The sequence below is a fragment of the Mirounga leonina genome, unplaced genomic scaffold (genome assembly GCF_011800145.1).
Source record: "Mirounga leonina isolate KUSES-001 unplaced genomic scaffold, KU_Mleo_1.0 Mir_178, whole genome shotgun sequence".
NCBI lineage: Eukaryota > Metazoa > Chordata > Mammalia > Carnivora > Phocidae > Mirounga > Mirounga leonina.
In genome coordinates, this window is record NW_023270464.1 from 18783462 (window position 1) to 18810402 (window position 26941).

At 44.7% G+C, this 26941-nt stretch overlaps 1 protein-coding gene across 1 annotated transcript in view; it reads right to left on the minus strand.

Moving 5' to 3' along the window:
- The window catches only part of SV2B (synaptic vesicle glycoprotein 2B), a 179287-nt gene that overhangs the window by 29023 nt on the left and 123323 nt on the right, over positions 1 to 26941 (minus strand). The window contains exons 3-8 of the mRNA XM_035024071.1: positions 14897 to 15077; positions 14442 to 14593; positions 8352 to 8485; positions 6956 to 7045; positions 2321 to 2431; positions 1423 to 1511 (exon numbers count right to left, since the gene is read on the minus strand). Of these exons, the coding sequence (XP_034879962.1) occupies positions 1423 to 1511; positions 2321 to 2431; positions 6956 to 7045; positions 8352 to 8485; positions 14442 to 14593; positions 14897 to 15077 (757 nt within the window). The remainder of the gene's footprint in view (positions 1 to 1422; positions 1512 to 2320; positions 2432 to 6955; positions 7046 to 8351; positions 8486 to 14441; positions 14594 to 14896; positions 15078 to 26941) is intronic.

Sequence of the window (26941 nt, forward strand, 5' to 3'; positions counted from 1 at the left end):
AAAAATTTACTGATGGATTTACCCCTTTGACTCCATAATCCCATTTCTAGAAACCTATTCCATTGATCAGCTCACTCAAGTACAAAGTCGCCTACAAACAATTACTCATTGTGGTATTGTTCGTAATAGCAGAAGTCTGAAGACTTCCCAAGAGTCTAGCAATAAGGCCCTGTTTGAAGACTGTGTGATGCTACATTATGGAAAGCTATGCACGTGTATTTCTCTGTTGTTTCAACATTTGAAATGCATTACCTAATCAACAAAATTAAATCAGCTATAAGTAAATATAAATAAGACATATTTTAGAACTCAGTGAATTGACTCCTAGTGTCTACCATCTTTGGCTTCTGAGATGTTCCCTCCTCACTTAGACAGAATAAGTGGAGGGGAGTAGGGTCTGGCTTCCTCTTTACTTTTACCCACTTGGGTCTCCATGAATAGGTATTGAAAGAAATCAGGTCTCCCCATGTTCCTCCATGAATCAAAGAGGTCATTAGACCCCATTTCATTTCCTTTGGGCACAGGTGATGGTGAACCAAGCAATTTCACAGATGGAAGTTTTAAATCTCATTGACAGTTCCTCGCTGATAATAGCAATTAATTGAGCACTTACTAAGTGCCAGAAATTATTGCAAGCACTTTCTTTATACAGTAAATAGCTTCAAGACGCTTTAAGTGGCTTAAGTGGCATAAAGAGGGTCATGATATTTGGAGGTGCATGAAATGACCTACCAATTAAGAGAAGAGCCAGCTAATCACATTCCCATTACACTAGCTCTTCCTTATTGTAGGGCACAGTACTGCAGAGTCTCACTGCTTTATCCCATGGCCATAGTGCAAGTGACAGCTGCCTACTCAGCACTCGTTCCCTGCTCATTCCTCGGAAACTAGATTTTGTTTGGGTATCAACCCTCAGGGAAGGTTATGGTACCTTTGGCTCAGACACAAATCCTGATTAGTCTGAAGTCACTGGGAAATCCCATCCCCTTCACCAGTTAGTTTGGCACTAGGTATGTGACACTCATCTGGTTAATAGAGAAAAAGGATGCAGGGGTTTTCAGCGGGGGGCTCCTGAGAAAGCTTTCCTTGCTGTTACAAAGAGAAGCTCAGAGAGAGGCAGCCTCTTCCTCCTTGGAACATTTTCCCACATTGATGGGATGCCAAGAAGAGCACAAGCTTCTGGCAACCACCAAGAGACAGAGCCTGGGGCTGAAACCCCACGTGGAGCCTGCCTCTCTATGGAATTCTTGTTACAAAGGACAAGACGTGTCCTTGCTGTAGAAGCCACGAGAGTGGGCTGCCTGTTACTTGCAGCCGAAAGCATCCAGACTCTAGGAGTTAGAACAAATTGAAATCTCTGGTTTATAGATGAGGCGCTGGAGGCATAGGGAAGTTAATGAAGTTAAGTAAGATAGAATTTACCTTAAAGCCATGGTGAACCAGACCACAGACAGAATCAGCGTGTTCATCCTGTAGGGCCCCATCACACAGTACATAGCATTATCCCAGACCTGTAACCCACACACAGAAGGGTTATTAAAGCAAGAGACTTGTGACTTGAAAGAGCTCATTTCTAGGATTTTCTGATAAATTTCCTAGGACCCCATGAGAGAATGGAAAACCATGAACTCCCAGAAGCAGCAATTCTGTTCAAATAACAAAGACTCTTCTCTTCTTACTGCCTGGCCTCAGCCTCCAACATAATAGTTCTGGAGCATCTTCCCTGGGAACACAGTAATACATCATCAAAAGCACACTGAGGTGGGATTTCAAGACACTAGAAAACCTTGAGTAGTGAGCTCTGCTCCTTGCCTGTGGGAGTGGGTGATATTCCCAACATTTAACAACCATTCAACCATTCATTGGCTGCCTCAGTGCTTGACATCTGAGTTGCCTACAGGAGTCACTTCTCCAGAGAAATGGCCTTGCCCTTCATGGAGACTTTCTCAGAAACCACCAACACACCTCAAAGGGCCATCTACTTCACTCATTCCTTTCTTCCTACAGATTATGTAAAGAGAAGATGATAGAGAGAAGGATGTTTACTAAGAGTAGACAGATGTTCTGCCTGTGTTCAAAATCTCTCCTTGGGAAGGAAGAGCAAAGAAAAGAAACTAAGGTTTAAAGAGTCTGTGGCTCAAGTCACATGGTGAGTGAGAAGCAGGCACAACTGTGTCCCAAACATTCCATCCAGGGCACTCCCTCCCCATCAAACTGCCTTGAGTTGATGGGGGTATTCATGGTCTTTATCCTTCATCCACCAAAGTTACAGAATTTCAGACATCCTCCCCTCTCATCTCCCACATGTTCCCAATCATACCTGCTTGAAAGTGGTCTTGAACCTGACCAGCCAGCGTTGGTACCAAGTTCCTGTTGAACTCTGGATCTCAATGAATTCATCCATTTGCTTGGGAGTTTTGATGTGGGAAACCTGCAAAACAAAGATGGTCTAGAGAATCATAACCCCACTCTGTGTCAGACTTTTCAATCTTTAATTAATGTAACTGAATTTATGTCACATATTGAAGGCTACAGGAGCATTGGATGACCCTCTAGTTCAGTGATTCTTAACCAAAGATGTACATGGCCTCTCTTCAGAAATCTTTCTCAGGGAGATATGTCTCCCTGCAGACAAGATGAATCCATCTTTTCACTAGATCATGCTTTTGAGAAATTTATATTCGTCAGTCATAATATGCTGAATTCCCATGTACATCTGATTTGCCCACAGTAGAGTTGACTCCACCTTAAAATTCACAAGTCTATCCTTAATAGATATTAACAATTAACATCACAGAAGTCTAGAACCCATGTAAGCAATGGTGTGTGTGTGTGTTGCAGGAGACGGTTGTTACTTAAGATTTTTTTTTTAAAAGATTTATATAGTTTAGAGAGAAACTGAGGGAGAGAGAGCGTGCATGCACAAGCAGTGGGAGGGGCAGAAGGAGAGGGCAGAGACAGAATCCTCAAGCAGACTCCCCACTGAGCATGGAGCCCAACACAGGGGTCAATCCCAAGACCCTGAGATTGTGACCTGAGCTGAAATCAAGAGTTGGCCACTTCACACACTGAGCCACCCAGGTGCCCTACTACTTGAGATATTTTTAAAACACAGCGGAATATGAAAAATCATGTCTTCCTTGCTGTCTCTGGCTTTCCTAGTGGAAATCAAAGAAATGGGGAGTGGGGATAAGGTTATATATCTCAGTTCTCCCCCTAAAGGGCCCCAGAAAATATTGATTTATCCAATGTCAGCAGGTAGCCCCAATGTGCAATCCTGACTCACCAAGACAGTGACTGTCAAGTTACCTAGTGTTTAAAGCAACCACTGAATTCTATAACTAGCCATCATGTTAAGGAGATGGCTATCCAAGTTAGCAAGGTCCATGCTTGCAGACTTATTCAGAGGAAAATGGAGGAGCACACTCAAAAAAATGCAGTTTCCATCACCCCCTCCAACGAACTTTGTCTAAGGAAAAAGATTTTAGTCCTACAAGCATCTCCATCACTTTCTTCAGCCATCTGAGAATGTGAGGAGATGGGAAGAGAGAAGGAAATAAGGCTGATAATCCACAGGGAAAAAAACAGCCCTTGGGTGTGGACAACAGACTCATTAACTCTGAGCATGAGGTCTAGGACGGCATGGCTGTGCTTTTCTAAACCCTAAAAATAGTAGTTCTTAAGCTCCTGGCATGTCCTACCATCTGCAGGTGTTCCTCCTTTGCAGATCTCTCCGCCTGGGCTCTGACAAGGACATGGGGGAGTGAACGCACAGGCCCTGCCACAGAACTCTTGGCTGGAGCTCCATGGTATCAAATATCCCCAGGAAGCCATTGAGCCCTTGCTGTCGCCAAAAGAGGCCAGAGGGCAAGGTTGACATCAAATCAGGAAGCATGTCAAAAATCATACTCCAAAGCATTAAGATATCCACTCAAATGCAATGTTTTTCTTTTTGGTGCTCCTAGGGAAAATAACATTCTATTCCCTAGGGATTTGGGAGTGGTATATGGACAACCTCAAACAAAATTACTCTAATTTACAATTAACTAAGATACTTATCTTTGACTGGGTCTAAATCAGAATATGGCCTGTGTTCACCCTAGCCCTGCAGAACATTTTACTGGGGACACCTGCCAGGTGGCAGATCAGAAACTGTGTGGCAGCCAGCCAAGGGGATGGCTGAAACCTAGGGCTTTGTAGGGGAGGAAGATGTTTTCCTCGCCCCTCTTAGTAGTTTCCAGTCCCCTGGGGCAGTCAGGGACAGGCGTACAAATGAGGTGGAGAGCAATCATCCCTCAGGACTCCTCTCAGGAGAGCTGTGGATTTGCTTGGAATATATAGGCTAACAGACTGCTTGACGGGTCAGGGAATGCCAGGGAGGACGAGTGCGTGAGCCGTGCATGAGCCAAGGAGAATTTGCCATATTCCAGAGGGAGAACAGGAGAAAGAGAGGGAAGGCGAAAAGGGAGGAGGAAAAGAGGGGGGGATGGGGCAGGGAGGAAGTTCCTCAAATTGTCATGAAGGTTATTAAACTCGCAAATGCTTGGTATGAGTGAGGTGTGTCTGTGTGTCTGTATGTATGATGTGTGTCTGTGGATGTGTGTGTGTTTATGCATCTTCGTGTGTGTTTCACACGAGGTTGATGTGGCCCACAATCCAACCCAGCTGATGTGGATTCAGAAGCTTGAGTCAGGGACAGACCATGAAGATGTCTCTCGGGAATAAGCAGGAGCTTGGAGAGCAGTCTGTGGAATGGGTGGGGGTGCGGGCAGGACCGAGCCAAGCACACCGAGGTCCTGGAGCGGGGCTCTCCGCTAACATCTGGGGTCCACACCTGCAGTTCAGCTGCAGCATTATAATCCGCCACAGACAGCAGTGGGGATAGGGGACTTGGGAGAACCATTTACACCCTTAACATCTTTCATCTGGACTATTACTGTTAGTTGTGCTTCTTAATAAATGTTTGTGATAAAAGCACCAGTCCCGTATTTTAGATATTTTTAGGAGCATTGGAATTGAGAGAAATAGGTGACTGAACAGCAATAAAATTCATTGCTTGAGTTAATTTAAGAAAAAATATGTCATATTTTTTTTTAAGATTTTATTTATTGGGGCGCCTGGGTGGCTCAGTCGTTAGGCATCTGCCTTCAGCTCAGGTCATGGTCCCAGGGTCCTGGGATTGAGCCCCACATCGGGCTCCCTGCTCTGCAGGAAGCCTGCTTCTCCCTCTCCCGCTCACCCTGCTTGTGTTCCCTCTCTTGCTGTCTCTCTCTCTCTCTCTCTCTCAAATAAATAAATAAAATCTTTTTAAAAATATTTTATTTATTTATTTATTTGACACACACACACACACAGAAAGAGCACAAGCAGGGGGAGCAGCAGAGGGAGAGGGAGAAGCATGCTCCGCACTGAGCAGAGAGCCTGATGCTAGCTAGACTGGATCCCAGGACCCTGGGGTCACTACCCGATCCGAAGGCAGATGCTTAACTGACTGAGCCACCCAGACACCCCTATGTCATAACATTTTTGAATAATAGTTAACATCTATGTAGCCCCTACTCCAAGGCAGGCACTGGTTTAGGTACTTTATTTAATCCTTACCATAACCATACTTAGAGATATTATTACCCCTCTGTTCCCAGTAGAGACACTGAGGCAGAGGGAGTACCCTGCCTAAGGCCATACAGCTAGAAAGTATCAAAACTGGGATTTGGGCCCAGACTGTCAGGCTCCAGGTTATGGATTCTTAGCCACATGGTCCTGCCACGTGGCCCAGCCTGAGAATCAGGGCTTCTAAGCAACAGTGAACAAGGACAAGTGTGTTGTCCAGAATCAATGGCAGAGGCCAAAGCTGCAAAAGCAGTGAATCGGAGTAGGAGGGGGTTAACCCAGGAGGGCTTCCTTGTGGAAATGGATTTGAAGTCAGCCTGGAAGGGAAGTTATGCAAAACAGGGACCCAGGGCACGCATTCCTCCTTGGCCACAGAGGGTTGTGGTTGGGGCAACACAGATCCCAGCAACTAACAGGACATCTTCATGGAAATCACCACTCACTAGTTTTTCAAGCAAGAAACAAAATCCAGGCTAAGCGCCGATGCTGATAAGGGTGGAGGAGAGAAATGGCTATCCTGTTGCCTATGACACTATAGATTGGCACAACCCTATTGAAATGTAATCTGGCAATATAACTCAAGAGCTGTAAAAATACTAGTGCTTTTTCAGTCAGTCATTTTATTTCTAGGAGTCTATCTTGGAAAACAAACCGAGAACGTGAATGGGAAGGAACTATGTGTGTGAGAAGGTTTACTGCAACAATATTTACAGGGACAAGGTAATAAAATGGGGTCAAAAAATTTCTAGCATTTGGGGCATGTTTAGGAAGACTGTGTTAACGTTCCCAACATTAATGTTGGTTAAAAGGATAATTACGAATGCCACAAGACAACATACAGAATGCTTATGGGTACTTTTTAAAATATATATAGATGGAGGGGTGCCTGGCTGGCTCAGTTGGTTAAGCATCCGACTCTTGATTTCAGCTCAGGTCGTGATCTCAGGGTTGTGGAATGGAGCCCACGTGCTGAGCATGGAGCCTGCTTAAGATTCTCTCTCTCTCACTCTTCCTCTGCCCCTCCCTCCCGCCCTGCTCACTCACACTCTCTCTCTCTTAAAAAAAAAAAAAATGTAGATGTAAATATATGCACATATGCTCATCCCCATATGAACACAGCTAGTTTTTTCCTTCAGCATTTTTTTTAACAATTAGCAGTAACAAGGATATGCATCAAAATGAACAAATAATTATGACATAATAATAGGACTGTCAGGCTTTTATTCTCCCTCTGATACATTTTCTTTGTCAAATTAATAAATATCATAATATAATAAAATTCTTAGCAAGCCAAAACAGTAAAGAGGGGAGCCCCCCTTGGTTGGCCCAGGTGCCGCACACTCACTGTGAACACCTTCTCGGGGGCCCCCTTCGCCCTCATGTTGGTGTCGTGGACTTGCTTGAGGATCATCCAGGCTTCGTCGTGTTTGCCCATCTGGTGGAAGCAAGGAAAGAGGCATAAGAAATCCTTTCCTGACGAGGGGTGGAAACCCAACAGGGGGCGTCCAGCCCTGAGTGTGAAGGGGTTAGACGTGGATGCAGGGCCGCTCAGGTCTTGGGAAGGACTGGGACAAGTCTCTGTCCCCAGCCCATCTTGGAAGGATACTAAGGTAACGCCTCCGGGGCGTAACGTGTAAACATTACACACTATTCCCACTACATGGTACAACACGCCTAGTCGTAAGGTTGAGTGACTGTTGAGGGAGAGCCACGTTCCTCCCTGACCAGAGCAAGCAACGAAGCAACGTGTTACAGATTGAATTGTGTCCCTGCTGCCCTGGGCACCTCGGAGTATGACCCTATTTAGAAATAGGACTGCTGTCGATGTCCTTAAGACGAGGTCATACTGGAGTAGGGTGGGCCCCTAATCTAGTTCGACTGGTGTCCTTAGAAGAAGGCAGCATGTGAATACGGAGACACAGGAGGGGAGCACGTGAGAGGACACTGGCAGGAAGCGTGGTGCAGCCGCAAGCCAAGTGATGGCCATCAAAGCACCAGAAGCTGGAAGAGGCAAGGGAGGACTCCCCTACAGACTTCAGAGGGAACGCGGCCCTGCTGACACCCTGGTTTTGAACGTCCAGCCTCCAGAACTGTGACACAATTTCTGTTACTTGAAGCTACTCAGTTTGTGACAAAATCCTTTATCACAGCAGCACTAGAAAACTAATACACCACAAAGGGTAAATTTTGAGAGATCCCTGGTTAAAAAAAAAAAAACTCCCTGCGGTGTCTGCCCCTGGTAATGGGACACAAGGGAATTTGACAAGGACGATCACTCTGTAGAAAGATCTAGGAGACGCAGAAATGGATTCAGAAATGGGGGTGTAGAAGCCTTCAAGTTCCTATCAGTCCTCTGCCAGTCCCACCCAGCCTGACCCCTGCAAGCACAAGAGGCCCCCCAAGTTGGAAGGACTCTTCTCTTAAGACACCAGGAGCAGCTTTCCTGTGGGGAGGGGTCCTGATGGGCTTGCGGGAGACGCAAGTTTTCCCACAGATCTCACTGTAGCAACTTGAAAAAACATGCCACAGTTTTGAAGAGCCTCTGGAGAGAATGGGAGCTGGAAGCAGCCTCTGACAGTCCCTGAATCCAGGGCATGCAGCCATCAGACAGCAATAAAGCTAGACGTGATGATGGGCCAGGCGGGCTGACATGGGGGTGGTGTGCAAATGCAAGCAGAAGGGGGGCGGCCAAAGGGCTATCGCTCTCACATCGGGTGGGGGCGGCGGGGGTGCTGACTCACCTCCAGCAGGAACCTCGGGCTCTCCGGCATGAACCTCAGAGCCACCATGGACACGGTGCAGGGCAGCACGCAGATGATGACAAACACTCTCCAGCTGTGGAAGTGGTAATTGGTACCCATGCTGAAGCCCCAGCCTGTGAAGAAGCAGTCAGAGGATTTGTGACATGATCTTAGAATGACCTTAAATCACTCACTCTCAAATGAGGGCACTAGAGCACCACCTGGGAAGCAGGTTAAAATGCAAAACCCCGACTGTCCCCAAACCTTCTGAGGCAGAAGTCTGGAACAGGCATGGGGAACATGCATCTCAAGAACCCCCCAGGGTTGGCCAGGCCTGACATTTACAGGGTCTTGGGCTGCATCCCATATTTCTCCATAGTCATTAAAACGTAAGCTAACCAACGGTTAATAACAGATGTTCTAGCCCCTCGCCCTGACAAATAAGGAGCTGGAAGGCCAGGCCATGACCTACCCTTGTGAGACGTCTTTCATTTCTTCTCCTGGCCCCTCTCACAGAGTGAGGGGCCTCGTGGTGATATATGTGAACACTCTACCACAATGAGAATGGGCATCTTTGTCACGATTCCTTGAGTTTAGTGGGAATTCCTGGGTTCTGAGTACCCAGAGCATGATCTGGATGGAAGGGAGGGTGATCACACACCTCAGGGACCCCTTGCCTTCTAGGAAAGAAAACCAGATCAGGACCTTAGGACTGCAGGGTTTTTTTAATTTTAAAGAGACAGGGCTTCTAAATTCAAATGAATTCTATCATTACTGAAATGGAGAGATGACTAGCTCCTACTCAGCATTCATTATTGAAAGCATTTCTTTTTTTTTTTTTTTTAAGATTTTATTTGAGAGAGAGAGAGAAAGCAAGCACAAGTGGGGGGTGTGGAAGGGTAGAGGGAGAGAGAGAAGCAGGCTTCCCCCTGAGCAGGGAGCCTAATGCGGAACTCGATCCCAGGACCCTAGGATCATGACCTGAGCTGAAGGCAGACGCTTAACCAACTAAGCCACCTAGGTGGCTCTTGAAAACTTTTCTAAAATACATTTTTAGAAATTGCCTCTGGATCTACAAAACATTATTTCAAACATCCTCATGGGTCTCAAAAGTCTCTCTTTTAAGGAATGGGTAGCACAGTGGAAAGAGCCTAGATCTTCATAGTCACGTATATCAGAGTACAAATCCTGGCTTTCCCACATCATTGTGGTATTGGTGGATTTTCACAGAATGCAGGTAACAATACCACCACAGATTGGCTAAGTGCAAAAGCTCCTGACAACCAATAATAATTCATCTACTTTGAGGGTAGATTTGATTTGCTTAGAAATAGCTACATGACATTTAGTGCCAAAGTTGTTGACTAAAATAGATGAATATAAGCAAAAATCAGCAAAATAATTGCTTTTTTAAAAAATCCAAGGTTATGGGGTGCCTGGGTGGCTCAGTCTGTTAAGCATCTGACTCTTGATTTTGGCTCAGGTCATGATCTCAGGGTCGTGGGATTGAGCCCCGCATCAGGCTCTGCACTCAGTGGGGAGTCTGCTTGAGATTCTCTCTCTCCCTCTCCTTTTGCCCCTCCCCTCACCCATGCTCTTTCTAAATAAATTAAATAAATAAATAAATAAATAAATAGGGGCGCCTGGGTGGCTCAGTCGTTAAGTGTCTGCCTTTGGCTCAGGTCACGATCCCAGGGTCCTGGGATCGATCCCGCATTGGGCTCCCTGTTCCGCAGAGAGCCTGCTTCTCCCTCTCCCACTCCCCCTGCTTGTGTTCCCTCTCTCGCTGTGTTTCTCTCTGTCAAATAAATAAATAAAATCTTTTAAAATAAATAAAATAAAATAAATAAATAAATAATAAAATCTTTTAAAAATAAATAATCAGATAATCCAAGGTTATAAAATGGCTTGGTTTTCTCATGTCACTCCAAGTAACTCTGAAGATAATTCCAACAGCATTTTTTTTTTAAAAAAAGACAAAACTGTATAATATAAGTGAATATATTGATTTCTAAAGTTCAGAGGATATCATTATTGGGACATAAAATCTCTATTCCATTTACTATCTGCGAAGCACAATGAAGTGAAGTGCAATAAAATGAGGTAAGTCTATATGTAAACGTATACCATGTGATCAGCTGCAGTGGTGAGCAGTGAACGTCTTGAACACTAGTACTGCCCTTTCGACTCCTTCTACTTGCCCTTGACTCTTAACCCATTGCGCTTCTATTCGCTCTACCTGCACTGCTCTTTCTGCTGTTATTTCCTAGTCTGTGCAACTAAAGGACATGCCAGAGGGAATGCCAGGTGGGGAAACATGGGGCTGAAGCCGCTATGACACGTTGGGCCACACAATACACACATCATCCAACTTTCTCAACCAGAATCAAATCTCTTTTTTCACAGCATGCTCTCTCTGGGGTCTGTTGGTTTTCATTTTAATTAAAAAAAACCTTTCTCCTGACAGCAACACTAGAAAGAGGAAGATAAAAACATAGTAATATTGACACATTTTACAGCTCATGTCCAAAAGCTACTCTTGAATAATTAGAAGTCAAGTTGATCAAAACGACACAGCAGTCAAACTCAGGTGGATAATGAGGAAAGGAGAGCAGAAGTGGGTACATTTATAAAGTATTCTGCCCAAAACAAATTTCTTTCTTTGTGATAATATGTGTAAATTATCCCAGATACGTTATTCCCTCATGCCTCTGTGGTTTTTATGGTGATTTTAGTAATCTCCATTTATCGCATTCATTAGGCAGATCTTTGGGACCTGAAATTAAATAAAATTAAATAGTGAACTGCTTCCAAATATATGGAACAACTATTAATTCGGAGACAGGGGCGGTTCTGTTCACTGATCTTTTAGCTTGCCCTACTTTTCACCGTCAGGCTTTCACAAACAGCTGGTGCTGCTGACTACAATGGGAATTAATCTTCCATAATATATCTAATTTTTTCTGGGCTGTGACCATGAGTTCCCAGGAAAACATTCTGAGATTTGTAATTTTCTTTCTCAATGACTTAGTCACCGGAATTCCTGGTGCCAAGACCTCCCATCGCTTCATTCCTGAAAAAGCAATTAAATGGGTTTCACAAGCAGTACACAAACATCAGTCTCCTTTCTGCAGTTACCCTGGCATTTGTCCCTGCTGAGTGGAAGGGTGTTAAAGGATTAGTGTCTTGGGCACATTGAGAAAGAGCATCAAATGTCTGGTTCGCTCTGGACAAAACATCTGTTCCTGGTAAAATGAGGCTTAAAGTAAATAATCACTCCTGTTATACTGTGATTCTAATCTACCGTGTTTCTTGGGTGGCTTCCCCCACTCCCCGCCCAGCTAATGCTTGTTTCAATGGAGCCTAATCACCCAGGAGGCTTGGATCTTAAAAACGGACATCAAAGTCACAGATTTCATACAAGCAAGCAAACAGGAAAAACATCCTGTCTGTTCGGGGTAAAATATTGAATCACAAGCCCTGATGTCAGCCCGCAGCAGCACGGCCCCTCTGCCGTGGACATCCCATTCAGTCTCGGTCAACACGCTCCCATCGAATCTTCGCATCGCTTCCTTAGCAACCACACCCCCAGACGTGGGTGTGCGCTTGTGCGCGTAAAGCAAAGTGGAAAAAGTGATGCCGCACGAACTGACTATTGTGGGTGGCCCCTGTCGTAACACCCCGCACCCTGCGGGCTCCGCTGTATGGCAGACACGTGGTCTGCATGGGCCTGACCCTGCCCTGCCCCACCCCCTCCCGGTGCCGGATTTGTGGAAGGAAGTGTCCGCCAGAAACCCAACCAATCAGGACCCCGCATCCTCTGCGGTGTAGTGATTGGCTGAGGTGGGCACATGACCTAAGCTGAGCCAATGGGAGGCTCCCTGGTCACGTGTGAGGGCAAGCTTCCCTTGGGGGAAAAGCAGGCTGCAAATAGGAGGCTGACGTTGTTGATGCTCCCGGGAAGGGAGCGAGCTCGAACACAAGAATTGTTTTAAACGTATTCTCAGCACTCTCCTTTTTGCTGAACCTGAGGGCTGGCGTGATCGATCTCTACAGTCTGCTCTTCTTGCTTCCTTCCCTCTCCACTTTATAGGTGAAGGAGCCACACCAGACAAGAGGGAGCGACTTGTCCCCAATCACAGGGCACCACTATTTTGGCTCAGCTTTTATTAAGATTTTATTTGTCCCCCACACTCCCCAAAAAGATTTTTTACTCACTTAATTTAAATGTGGAAATGGTTTCTTACCACTCACACATTTGGACCAGTTAACAGTTGTAAATAATACAGCAAGAATTGGGGGGAGGGTAAGCGATTTCTCTGACCCATATAACCAACATGGAGTGTACTGTGTGTGTTAAGTGTGCCTTCGGGTGAAGGGCAGAGTGCAGAAATTATGTTAGAAGTAATATGATTTTGTATCTAAAATGATGGAGAACTGCTCTGGGTGACAGAATTATCTGGAAAACTCTTCAGCTGTTTATTTCATTATTCCTGTTCATATTTCCTCTCTGTTACTTATACAAAACCCAGTGGGTTCTCAAAGACTAGACAGGGCAAAATTACTCGTTCCCAAATCCATTTACTCTACTTTCTCGGCACACAGCAAGATAGGGGTGATCATATTACAGATTTGGGACCAGTGGGTTGTAAGTAGAGAGGACACAGTCCACTTCCCAGCCTGTCCTTCAAAATCTCCATGTACAACTGCCTATGATCTTTCCCCAAGCAGAGACGTCAAGCCACATGTTAAAGATGATAGAATCACATGGAGGAAAGAGTCTGAGCCCCAATATTACTGATGGAGCTAATCTGAATGTTTGTGCAGATCAGAAACATTCACCATACTTTACAAGTGGGGAAACTTTTATTGTGTTAAACCACTGAGATTTCAGGGTTTATCAGATTACCAGGATAATACACCCAGCATTACATTAACCAATAGTGTAGGCATTGTCTACACCAAAGCTGCTTCTTAAAGAGATGTACATGGAGCCTCCATCACCTCAGAATACACAAAGAGGATGAGGTTTCAAACAAGGACACCAAGGAGTTCAGTGGGTAGAGAAGTGTTGGTTAGCTTCAGGGCAGTTTTCTGCTACCTTAGAGGTCGGCAGGATTCTAAATGATGACAAAGCCTACACCCATAATCACTGGTTTACCGAAAAAAATTTTGAAGGATGCTGATAGCATTTATTGCCCAGGATGCTCAAAAGACATAATCAAATTCAAAACTGCTGCCTTCTCCCTACTTTACTCTTAACAAAACCAATTGTGAAAGTAAACGTTGCCAGCTCTCTGTCCAGAGAATCCGGTTTTTGCAATTACCCAGGATAATAAAATTGTCCCGGCTGAATCCAAGACCTTGTCTGTAAGGGCTCTCCACTTCTGCAGCCAAACAAGAGTGACAGCAGGCACTAGACTGGAAAGTGCACAAGAGTTCCGCATGGGGACAGGGGGCAGACAGAGCATCAAGCTTCAAGGTCATGCCAGGGACGTGACCTTGGCCAAGTCATCAACTTCTCTTGGCTTCTGTTACATCTTCTATTAAATGGGGTCACTGAAGCCTAACTGCCTAACTTGCTTGGGGGAAGAGGGCTGGGGAGATAAAGACTGACATTCTTTCAAATAAAGGAAGAAAAGAAGAGAAGAATGGAGAGGGAGGGAGGCAGGAAGAACAGACTGTATTATTTCCAGAAAGATAGGTGTATGGAAATTACATACATATGCCTGGGTGGCTCAGTCAGTTGAGCGTCTGCCTTCAGCTTGGGCCATGATCCCAGGGTCCTAGGATCGAGCCCTGCATCGGGCTCCCTGTTCAGCAGGAAGTCTGCTTCTCCCTCTCCCATTCCCCCTGCTTACGTTCCTTCTCTCACTTTCTCTCTCTGTGTCAAATAAATAAATAAAATCTTTAAAAAAAAAAAAAGAAATTAGCGAGGTGTCTCCAGTATTGGAAGTTCTATAGAAAGATAAAAGTCATATAAGGGAACCATGTGTGAGTACGGGGAATAAGGTTAAGGACAGAAACATTGTTGGAGGCAGGTGCCATAGTAAGAAGAGCCCCTGGGCTATTTGAAGGCAGTGCACTCACCATAGTGTGGAATGATGCTCCAGGCCATGGCAGATGCATAGATGCCCCCCGTCATCCAGAAGATGCCCAGCCAACTAAGGTGTTCTCCTCGCTTCTCCCGAGATAAGAATTCCGAAAAATAGGCAAAAACAATGGGCAGAGAACCCCCAATCCTGCATAAAGAAAATGCCAAAAAGAAACAATCAAATCATACACTAAAAATGGTCATAGCAAAAGCCTAGTTACCTTATACCCCACCCTTGTGAATTTGAAAGACCGGTCAAAGTAGTGTCAGGTTATTTGACCTTATACACTGACTTTACAACATTTTCTAAGGTTCAACTTTAATATAATATCTTTGAAGTCAAACACAAAACATAGTCCAAGGTTTTCTGGAGGCACCACTCAGAGCTCAAGTAGCAGGATAGATGGAACACTGGTCTACAAGCGTCCAGCAAAGCCCTGCATTTACATACCCTATGCCTGAGAGGAGTCGGCAGAAGAGGAAGGCTCCATATCCCTGGACGAAGGAGGAGAGAGAGGCAAAGGAGGCGTTGAGGGCCAGAGACATGCTGAGAACTTTCTTCCTCCCCAGCTTATCAGCCAGGCCCCCTAGGACGAAGGCCCCAGCCATCATTCCTAGGTACACTATCAGCCCTGCAAGGGTTGGGGGAGAAAAGAGAAGAGGGGGTGGAAAAAAGAGACAAGACATTAGAAACCATGCAATGTGCCAGAAAATCTGATGCCTGTTTTTATGCATTCTAGAAATTCCGTGTCACAGACTTAAAAGGTGGACTCTAACAGATGTTCCTGGCAAATTAGAAGTGCTGTACAAATTCAAATTCTTAAGAATGCTATTCAAAAAAATAGCCTCACAGATTGATACATATGTGCACATACTAAAATAGATCAACCGTAGCTCAGTCTTATGTACCTTTCTTGAAGATGGCTCTTTTAGTGGCATAATCTGCAGAAAGTAGCACTGTCATTTTATTTTTAAGCAAAAAGAGTGTTTGTGTTATAAAAATCCTTACCTGCAGGGGTAGGTTTAAAGAGAGAATTTCCAGGAAAAAAGGACAAAATGGTGTAAGGATCATGGGAAGGAAGGAAAAGGTACAAGTGTAAAACAGCAATTACCAATAAGCCTGGCTATTTTATTACTCCCAAAAAAGATCATCTCCATGCTACAACCAATGTTCAGCTTCCTTAGGGGAATGCAGAAGAGACCAGCAATGAGCCGTCCTTTCTTTAACACATGTAACTTGTACTTGCCTTTTAATAATAAGATCAGTTAATTGAAGATATCATATAAATATATTGTTGTTGACATGTTTATGGTGTTCCAGTGAAAGTCAGCATCCTCACAGACATGGGCCATCTCCAGAATCACATGGATAACTCCTTCCTGCTAAATATTGAGCTCTTACTAATTATTAACGACGGTGCTGAGTCCATATGTGATTTACGATACCTGTGAAGGAAACTTTGCAGACCATCACTTTGCAGACCATCCTTCACGAGGAGAAAATAACTGAATGCAAATTATGGAAGGATCCTTTCACCCAGCCTTAACTGTAAATCAAACGATAAACACAAATTGTCTTTCACAGAAAGGAAGCCTCTGGACCTACAGATGCTTTATTTATGCAGTTGTGCACCAGGAAGGGCCGACATAAAGCAAAGAGCTTCAATTAGCTGGTTAATCAACTTGAAGGTTGGTCCCCAAAAGGAAAGATTTGACCATGGCCTGTTTTATCTTACCCATGACAGAGTTCCTTCTTTTGTCATCTTACTCTACGAGATGAAAAGAAATGATAACTTTGGTGTTGTCAACGGATTTCACAAAGATTTTCTTCACTCACCTGGGTTGTAACTCTTAGCCTTTAAGTACGAAAGATGCTATTTTCTTTTATATTTTGGTATATGCTGTTACTTCATGGAATATGTCTATGAGTCTACAAAGTATCTATTAAATGTCTGTTACTAGGTAAATACTCTTGTAGTTACTGGGGATACAGCAGGGTCCAAACAGATGAAAATCCCTGCCTTCATGGAGCTTACATTCTAGTTGGGGAAAAGAGATAATAGATAAATGCGTAAAATATACAGTTGGTGGGTGACTGATAAGAGTTCTAGAGAAAAATAACAAGAAGGAGGGAAATAGGGAGAGCCAGGGTGGGAGGTGGCAATTTTAAAGAAGATGGTTCAGGAAGCCTCACTGAGATGGGACATTTGGGCAAAGACCTAAAGAAAGTCAACCATGGGAATGTCTAGGGGAAATTGCTGAGCCCATGCTCCTGGTTCTGCCATTTCTCTGCATCCTCAGAGGACCCACAGAGAAGTAATAGAGTGAGGATACCCCCTCCTCCCTATTTCACCAGTTTCCCAGTCCAAAGCTCAGAAAATGTAGTGAGCAATTTCCCACTAATATTAGCTCACCAACACTTGTGTTTCAGAAAATGAGTCAAGACTGGCAAATACAACTCAGAGTATGTGTCATGCTGTGTCGTACTAATGTGTGGGTCAGTGTGCTCTGCTAGACTATGAGTTTATCTGCTATCCGACTCTGACCAACCAAGGGTCTCCAACATCTAGTTCCCTGCAGACTTAATCATGCTCAGTTCTTAGCCATTGTGAGTCGTGTCCAGCAGGACTGCCTTACTCACTGATGGGGGCTTAAAACCATCTTCTGTTGCCATGACCCATCCCGACCACATAAGCCTGAGTGAGGGTCAGGCTGCAGCCTCCCTGTTACTTTTACCTGTGGTTCCAGTCCACATGACTGGCTTTGTGCCTGGTCCTGAGATCCTGATCCCCACGCTAGTTTCTGATTAGCATCTGATACCCCAACCAAGACCCAAACTCTGTCCATGCCTAAGCAAGTCCTTCCCAGGAAAGAACTGGATTCTACTTCCCAAAGTAGAAAAGACCCAAAACTTTGTCCATGCCTAAGCAAGTCCTTCCCAGGAAAGAACTGGATTCTACTTCCTCTGACTTAGGTAACCCACTTAACATGATGGCCATAATCAGGAGTCCCATATCTGAGATGCTCTGTCCTTCTTCCCCCTTTCAGATAGACCACGGGGATGTCACCACCAGCCCAACACAAAGTAGGCCCTTGTACTTGGTAATTTAGATTTCTACACCAGAGGAGAGAGGGAACATCTTTTTCCACGTTAAGTCTGTTCAGCTTCCAAACATTTTTGGCCTCAGCTCAACTCCTTGTCAAAAATTTCCAATACTCCATTCAGCCGACAAATACCTTGTGGTTCTTTCATGATACGTGGTCAATCACGTTTGGAATAAAGACACAGATACTGAAAGGAAGAAAGGAAGGGAGGAAGGGAGGGAGAGAGTGCTGCCCAAATTGCAAAGTAAATGCTATGGGTGCTTTAAGCCAGTAAGTAATACAACAATAGATCATGAGAGCCTAATATATCACATCATAGCACCAAGGCAGCAAACACAAAGTGAGCACTCACCACTAGCCTGGCTCCATGTGAAGCATTTCACAGAGCACTGTTGGTCCCATTTAATGCTCGTAACAACCCAGTAGATACCACTAGTGTCCTTGTTTTGTAAAGGAGGAAACTGATTCACAGAGAGGCAAAGTAGTTCCCCAAGGTCCCATAATTAGTGGAAGTACCAAGATTTTGATCTGGGAATTCCAACCTCAGAGTTGATGCTTTAACTACTATGCTTTACTGTTCTTTATAAATAAGCATCAGACAGATCTGTTAGCTCTGTATTAGTTTATTCTTTCCTTGTTTGCTCATCCCCAGAACTGCTTGCTAAGTGGGGGCATGGTTCCTTCCTTTCAAGGAGATAAACAATACATTATATGATTATCTCCTCGTGAGAAAGAATGTTCCAATAAAGGCATATGCTGGGTATTATACAAACACAGAGAAGGAGCACAGCCTGGATGTGGGAAGGCTTCCAAAAGAAAGTCATTGAGCTGTGGGTGAAGGACAAAGAGAAGCTAGTCAGGTTTCCATCTTGGTGGTGGGGGGAGTGCATCACAGGCAGTGGTAAGCAGCAGGTGCAAAAGACAGGGAGGCAAAAAGAACACCTGATATGTTTGGGCAATGGTGCCCAAGTAGTTCAGTGTGAGTAGAGCAGGGTGCACGTGGGGGGACCTGGTGAGGGACTGGGGTGAGGCGGTAGAGCAGAGACCATGTCATAAATGGCTAATGGGTGTGTGCGTGTCTGTGTATGAGGGAGAGAATACATATGCATTTTCGGATGCATGCTCATGTAGTTACGTGTGTGCACGTGGCTGTTTGCATCATGTGTGTGGGCCTATAAATTGGGAGGAAGGGAGACGAGAAATCAGAGGAGTGGTCAGGCGATTTGCTGAGAACCAGTCTGCATACTCCTTACCCTGGTTCCATCCCAGAGAAAAACACTAGCAGCCAATTAAAGTTTATTTTCCTTTTCTGAAAAAAGCTATCTTCAGCACTTCTCAAATGTTACTGTGCACACACAAATCATGGGAGGATCTCATTAAAATCAGATTTTGATTCAATAAGTCTGGTGTGGGGCCTAAGAGTCTACATTTGTTTTTAATTGAGAGAGAGAGAGCGAGCGTGTGCCAGCCAGGGTAGGGGGCTGTGCAGAGGGAGAGGGAGAAAGAGAATCTTAAGCACACTCCATGCCCAGCATGGAACCTGACGTGCAGCTGGATCTCAAGACCCTGAGATCATGACCTGAGCCAAAATCAAGAGTCAGACGTTCAACCAACTGAGCCACGCAGGCACCCTTGAGATTCTGCATTTCTTTTTTATTTTAAGATTTTTTTTTATTTATTTGAGAGACAGAGAGTGTGAGCAAGAGAGAGCATGAGCCAGGGGGAGGGGCAGAGGGAGAGGGACAAGCAGCCTGCCGGCTGGGCAGAGAACCCAACGTGGTGCTCAATCCCAGGACCCCAGGATCATGACCTGAGCCGAAGGCAGACGCCTAACCGACTGAGCCGCCCAGTTGCCCCAAGATTCTGCATTTCTAACAAGACTGGTGTTGCTGATCCATGGACCACACTCTGAGCAATGGGGGGCCAGAGCACACCCATCTTCCTGGTAGCACAGTGAGGGGTAGTGATGAGAATCCTGGACTTAGCACCCCAAAATCTCCTTCGCTGGTTTTGAGATTTGGGAGGAAATTCTTGCACCCTCTGAGGGCCTTACCGCCACATGTGTAAACTGATTACTAGGTAATTTCCAAGCTGCCTTCCTACTCATTTGCCTTTTAAAAATGTAAATCATGAACGATAAAGTTGTGTGGGCTTCCCAGGAAGCACATGTTCAGATTTTAAAAATTAACCCAGACACACGTTTGATTAAACTATCATGAATGCCACAAGAGACACGTCTATGGATCATACGTGGCCAGTGGCCAAAAGTAGCTCCTAGACCACCAGTGTGCAATCTCAACCATGAACGTTGTGTCAGTTATTAAACTATTGTCTTTCAGCCCCGAAACCACCCTTCCTATTTTGTCCACAAACACCTGCACATTGCCGGCCAGGCGCTGCTAGGTCCTGCCACTAGGGGGCACTAGAGGGGGGGGGGCTGAAAGGCTGGAGCAGGAAGAAGGGACCTGTGCTTTCTGTTCCTATGAATTCCACCCCGGCTTTGTTCACCAGGCAGGAGCAAGGCCGTGCCACACGGGAGCAGCTGGGTCCAATTAGCAGAAGCAGCTACATCCTGCTCTCCCCTCCACTCCCACACCAACACCAGCCAGCGAGGGTCCCCTCTCTAGAGATCTGAGTTATAGCTCCCTGAGCTCCCTTTTCTGAGCTTTTGAGGTATAATAATTCCATTCTCTTCCCTTTTTTCCCCGCAGTCCCGGGGAGGGAGCTACTGCCTGCATCCAATATCTCAGTATCGTTTATCAACACGTTTCACTCACCCCACTCATCATTTTTTATATTCAATTCTCTCTGTTCCAATAACTGGTATGAGTTGTATCTCCTGACTACGCCCTGACCGATGCAGACACGTTGGCAAACTGATGTAGCATGGAGATTTGATATTGAATCCGACTCCTTCGCTTCGCTAGCTGAGGATGCTGAGCCCCAGATCAGGTCAGAGACTCTCCTGGAAGTTCCCTGCTGGCGCTGGGCTTCTGGTCTCCTGGCTCTGAGCCTGGTGCTTTTGCTACTCACTGTCCAAGGCAGAGGAGGAACTAGAAAGAATAAGAAGAGCTTTTCAAAATGCCGTTGCAGGGGATCAGAATATGCTGCCCCCAAAACGTGCCGTTTTGGCCTAAGGATTATTTTGAGCTGAAGATGGTTGAGAAACCACAGACTCCAAGAGAAAGCTCCCTGCCCTCCCGCACATTTGCCTGAAAAGCAGGCTTAGGCTTTTATTTATTTTTTTTTAAATTTTATTATGTTATGTTAGTCACCATACAATACATCATTAGTTTTTGATGTGGCTTTTAATCACCACAGGTGCTTACCAGCCCAGAGACAGGACCACGAGGGACCGACAGAACAATCCTTCCTAAAACAACCTCGTCTTCGGTCAGTTTGCCCCGTTTGCCACCCAGCGAAGCCTAATCCTACAACCCTTTTCCTTTGTCCTTGTTCCTTCTCTACAAATGTATTGTTCTTTGTGAAGCTGCTAAGACCAAAGTCCTAACCATCCCTTGGAATGGCACCTGCCTCTGTGCATTGCACATGCTAATAAACTGTTTTTCCCTTGCTAATCTGTCTTTTGTCAGTTTAATTCACAGGGCCTGCTGCCGGGAGGGCTGAGGGAAGAAGTTTTTCCTCCTCCGCACTTGTTGGCAGGCTCTGACAAGGAAGAATGGAGGGAAGAAGGGCCGATCCAGAGAGAAGAGAAATATAAAATTAACAATACCTCTGAAATAGCTGTGCTATTAAACTCATTTAAAATCTGTCTTTAACAGAGGAAATTAAGACAATAAATTTGGAAAATTGAAATGCAATGGAGTTATCAAAAATTACTTTAGCACAAAGCAGAGAAGGGACTAGCTAGAAAGCTGGAAACTCTATCATCCTTTAGTTCCACTCCACAAGCTCGCTGGCATATTAAGGAAATGCCCCCCAATACATGAGCTTTTTAAGGAAATTAAAAACCAAAACTGTTACTTGCAGAGTAGGGGGGAGGGGGGCAAAAGGAGGTGGATGTGAGAGGATGAGAAGGCCAGAGGAAGTGAAATATGCCTCCGTGGAAGAAGGAGGAGCCCACACCGAGGGAGAGCCCAGTCTTGATAGCGAGACGATCCGGCTCCTAATCCTGGCTCCGTGAATTACCCGCAGCATGACCTCAGGCAACCCATTCAGCTTCCCTGATCATTGCTCCTTCTTTATAAAAGTCAGATGATAGTGCTCATCTTGTGGAGTTGTTAGGATGACATGGCACAGTAGATTGAAAGTACCTAGCAGGATGCCTAGCACAAAAGTAAATGCACAATTAATAAAGGTTGCTACTGTGGTTATGAGCAGGGCAGTGGAGAACCGGCTGTGACCTAAGAAAGCCACGGAATTAGAAAAATGAAAACAAGTTGGTGGTATTTTAAAATCAAACCAACCATATGTTAAAGGAATTGGAGGCAAGAGGACAGAGACTAGCAGAAGAAACTTATTTATAGTAGCACGCCCTTTAAACGTACCTCCCTCTCTCCATACCTGAAGCAGAAGCCAGGTTCCAATAAAAAGCTTTTTTTAACTAAAACATTTTTCAGGGGCACCTGGGTGGCTCAGTCGTTAAGCGTCTGCCTTTGGCTCAGGTCATGATCCCAGGGTCCTGGGATCGAGCCCCGCATCGGGCTCTCTGCTCGGCGGGGAAGCCTGCTTCCTCTCCCACTTCCCCTGCTTATGTTCCCTCTCTCCTCTCTCGCTGTGTCTCTCTCTGTCAAATAAATAAATAAAATCTTTAAAAAAAAAAAAACTGAAGCTTAAAAGGAAAAAAAAAAAACATTTTTCAAGTTTCTTCTAATAAAACTTCACTGGGAATTGTTTTTTTTCTTTTTGCTAACTCATACTTAAGCTGCCAAGTTGATTGTCATCTCCTTCGAGAGGCATCCCTGATGTTCTTTCCAAACTAGGACTCAAACTTTTTCTGTTAAAGGGCCAGAGAAACATAGTTCACTTGTTAATAGTTTACTTTGCAGATGTCCTATGGTCTCTGTGACTTCTTCTTCTTCTTAACAATCCTTTAAAAATGTACAAACAAAAACAGGCCATAGTTTCCAGAACCCCTGTTCCAAAGGAAATTCTGTCCTCCCTGCTGGTACTCCACCAACATACTGTTCCTTCCTTCCTATCACATATGTCTGTTTGCCATTATACATTTATTTCTTCAACATAGGTCCAATCCCTCAGACCACAGACTCCTGGAAGAAGGGACTGTGTTGGCTTTGTTCAAGTGAAATTCTCTCTGTGTCTCTAGCATCCAGCTCAGAGGCTGGCACTTCGTAAGCACTCCATTAAAATTCATCCTAGGAATAAAAAAATAATTCATAATCACTATAGAAAAATCTGAAAAATAAAAAAGTACAGAAGTGAAAGCAAAAACTGTCCACCCCAAGCTGTTGTTATAGCTTGTTTTAGTCTTTGTATTTCTACTTGTCCACATACAATGACATATTCTATTTACATGGTTGAGATCATTCTGTATTGGAAGTTTCAGGACCTATTTCCCATTTGATAAATAACTCCACAAAGAACATCTTTGTGCATATGTCCTTGTCTGCCTTGCTGGTCATTTGTTCAGAATTGATTCCAAGAAATGAAATCATGAGGTCAAAGGGGCTCAATGAGTTTGTGGCTCTTGAGACATGATGCCAAATTTCCTTACTGAGAGCTCATACATATCACAAACCTCTTGGGATCTCTAGAGATGTTTTCACGTAAACAGAATATACCCTCTGAGCATCAGAGGCAATAGGATGAAGTACACAATTAACCAAGGAAAAGAAGCCATTTCTAATTTTTTTTTTTTGCTTGAATACATAGAAATTAAATGCATTAATTATCCTGGGAGGATTCTAAGCTCCCTTTCCCTGCAACCACTCATTTATTGGACTGTGCTTTTCAGGAATCAAAATCAGCACTTTCCAAATGAACTATCTCCATTCCATTTCTTTATTATTCAACCAAATATACCTTTTAAAAGGGCAATATTTTCTTGGACCAGGGCCTGGGAGGTTAATGTGCTAAAGATTTAATGTATGCGGGAATCCCCTAGTGAAGTCTCACTTCAGTATTAAGTCATGGAAGAACATCAGGCTATCTATCTGCACACCTCCATGAGATCAGATGCATTCGATGAAGTGAGCCAAGTTCTGTGTGTATATGACATGTGGATGCTTGGAAACTTCTGGGATGAATAAACACTTTCTTTTGGATCCAGGTACTTGGCACAGAAAAGGTTTGGCTCGTGAAAAGGTTTGTCAAGTGAAAACCAATCTGGCAATCACGATGTTGGACTTTTCTAGTACTTTATGTGTCCAATAAGCTCAAGTGAATGAATCTTTGGAAGTAGGTTAACTTTCCTAATCTATTAAAAGTTGGAACTCTTCCCCAAATCTCACATAACATATTTACTTAGAAACAAATGGGCAGAGGAGAAAGGAAGGAACAAAGGAACTAGTTAGTGTCTGTTTAGCTCCTACCACGTGCTAAGTACTACAGTAGGTGACATAAGTAATACTTTCAATTTGCCATTCCAACAGTGTGAGGGAAGTATTAATATCTTGATTTAACAGATGAAGAAATTGAGATTAAGAGTTTTCCTCTCTGACCACAGTTTTCTGATGTCTGATGGGAGAAATCCAGGCTTGCAGTTGAGTGACTCATCAATGACCCAGATTATGGAGTAACCCCCAAGAGAAGATACACCAGGACTATTCAGGGATACCTGGGTTGGATAAAGCATTTGTCGCTCTGGCTGAGGATGCATCACACTCACTCACATCTGGCCCTTCAGCTCAGGAGAAGCCACAGCCCTATGGAAGAGTAGAATTACCCCTTCTGGAAGTTCTAGATTCTGCATGTGACCAACAGGTCCAAAGATGGAAGTTTGCAGACTGGGGAGTCTGAGGGACAGAAGCCCCTTGCTTTAGCAACATCATGTAAGGGTAAGACCTTAAGTCAGGAAGGGCCTCTCTCTCCAACCATACTTATGGGAAATACAGACCCTGTGAGGCAGCCTGGAGACTTCACCCTCCCAGTTGTGTGTGTGTGACCAAGCTTAAGCCACGAAGCAACATCCTGGGCCAAGCCATGAGCCTGTGAGGAGACCAGACCTCAGATCCCTGGCCATGTCTTTGATGAGTGGAAGACAAGCCCACAGCCATAGCGGGAGCAAAGGCAACAGAAAGGATTCAGGTCACTAGTAAGGTTTCTGTCCACTAGAGGAGGGCATGTATTGCATGGAGTGCTGGGTGTTATACGCAAACAACGAATCATGGAACCTACATCAAAAACTAATGATGTAATGTATGGTGACTAACATAATAAAATAAAATTTAAAAAAAAACATATTTTACTCCAAACATATCAAGAACATAAAAAGAAAAAATAAATAAAGGTAGAGTCAAGAGAATGGATGGTGTTTAAAGCAGAGATGACCAGAGCCCCCAAAGAAAGGGCAATAGAGAAGAGATCCCAGGACCGAGTGCTGAAATGTTCCAATGTTTAAGGGTCAGAAAGATGAGGAGAAGCCAGCAGCAGAGACTGGGAAGGACCAGCGGGGGGAGTTGGGGGGCAGGCACCAGGAAAACTACAAGGTGTCCTCAAGGCTGAACATCGGTAGGGGCTGGAAAACTATACAGAGTGAGCTGGAGACAGAAGAAGGGGGCACTTAGGTATTAAAATATGTTCAGAGAAATTGCCCCCCTATGTACATACTCAACCTTAGGGGGTGGATCATAGTTAATTTAAGATGGCCATCTTCATCCTATTCCTCTCACCAGTGATTTATTCAGGAGAGCAATAAGACATATGGGGATATTTGTCAGAGGCTTCTGGGCAATATTTTTGTGCCTAATAAAAGCAGAAATAGCACTTTCTTGCCACCATCTCTTACTTTGTGCTTGGAAAGCCAGTACGGGAAGATGGAGAGTTTAGAGCTACAGTGATCATCTTGTGACCATGAAGAAAAGGGAAGGAGGATGACAGAGATGCCAGGCCTTATGCCCTGATGTCAGTGAACCACTGACCCACCCCTGGAACCACCTAATTTGGGAATTCTTGATAAGTAAATAATAAACACTTCTACGATTCAAAGCCACTGTTATCAGCAACTGAATGCATCTGAGACACATACCGCCTCTTAAAAAAGAAATCATAGATAAAAGACCATCTGATTGATTTGTATAGTCTTCCTTAAGAGCAAAAGACAAGACAACTTGTTATAGAGGAAAGAGCTCTGTGCCAGGCCTCAGGGGTCCCAGGCTCCAGTCTCAGAGTATCTGACCTTGACCAACTCACTTGCTCTTGGGGCTCAGTTTCCTCCAATTAGAAATGAAGGGGATGCTAGGAGTTTTCCTTCATCCCTTTCACTTCTAGTATTAGATGACTCCATAATGTTATAATTAATGTCTTATGCCTTATAATTTGTCATCACATCTCCTTTCAAGGATAACACTTCCTTTTCTGGGACTCAAGAGAGGTGAGGCAGAGGGCCCAAGGAAAGGGTGAAACTTCTCTGGGACATTTCCTACACATCCCCAGCAGAGATTGATGCATGCCTCTCAGTCAGCAAAAATTCCAGCAGTGAAACAGAAAATGTTCATTTTGCATGTTTGAGCAGCCCCAGGTAGCCCCCATGGAGCGGAAGGTGTTCAGTCTGTTCAGTGGACCCCATGGGGCATGTCAAAGGTGATTACAATCCCAGGACCATCTATCTGACTCTCCCTTCCCTCTTCCCTGCCCTGATACTATCTGAGACTTTTTCTGGAAACTAAAACAATCCTTTGCAAAGTGAAAACCAGCTCATCTGGGCTTGTGCCATAAAGAGGGATTTTTACACCCACTGGCCTACAAAGGACCATTTTAGCTGAGCAGTTGTGAACTCCACATCTGACGTGATTCTTGGCAATGGGGGCATGGGGGAGTTCTTTTCACCTTTACTGCTCTGGTCTCTACAGGGTGATGGATCATTCTTTAGGAGCCCTTCCATGGCCTGATACAGGAGGACAGTGTTGTTCTTCACTCCCTGGACAGTCTACTTGGGCTGATGGTCTATGCCTCAGGGACTGCTGTGAATCCCCAGTAAAATCAGCACCTGCCTTTCTGGTGCAGCTGGTTGGGACATAGACTACATCCTGCTCTCACCTACAGAGATGGGCTGTACCCCACTCCAGCACTCCCAAGGGGGCCCCATGCTTGCATCATACTGGAGTGACGCATTTCACATAAAACGTTGTTTAAGGTTAACAGGCACTTAGAAACAACTTCCACGGATGGGACAGCAAGGGAAAGGAGAAGCAATAGACTTTGAAATCAGACCTAATCACTGGTCTCAAATCCTAGATGTATCACTAACTAC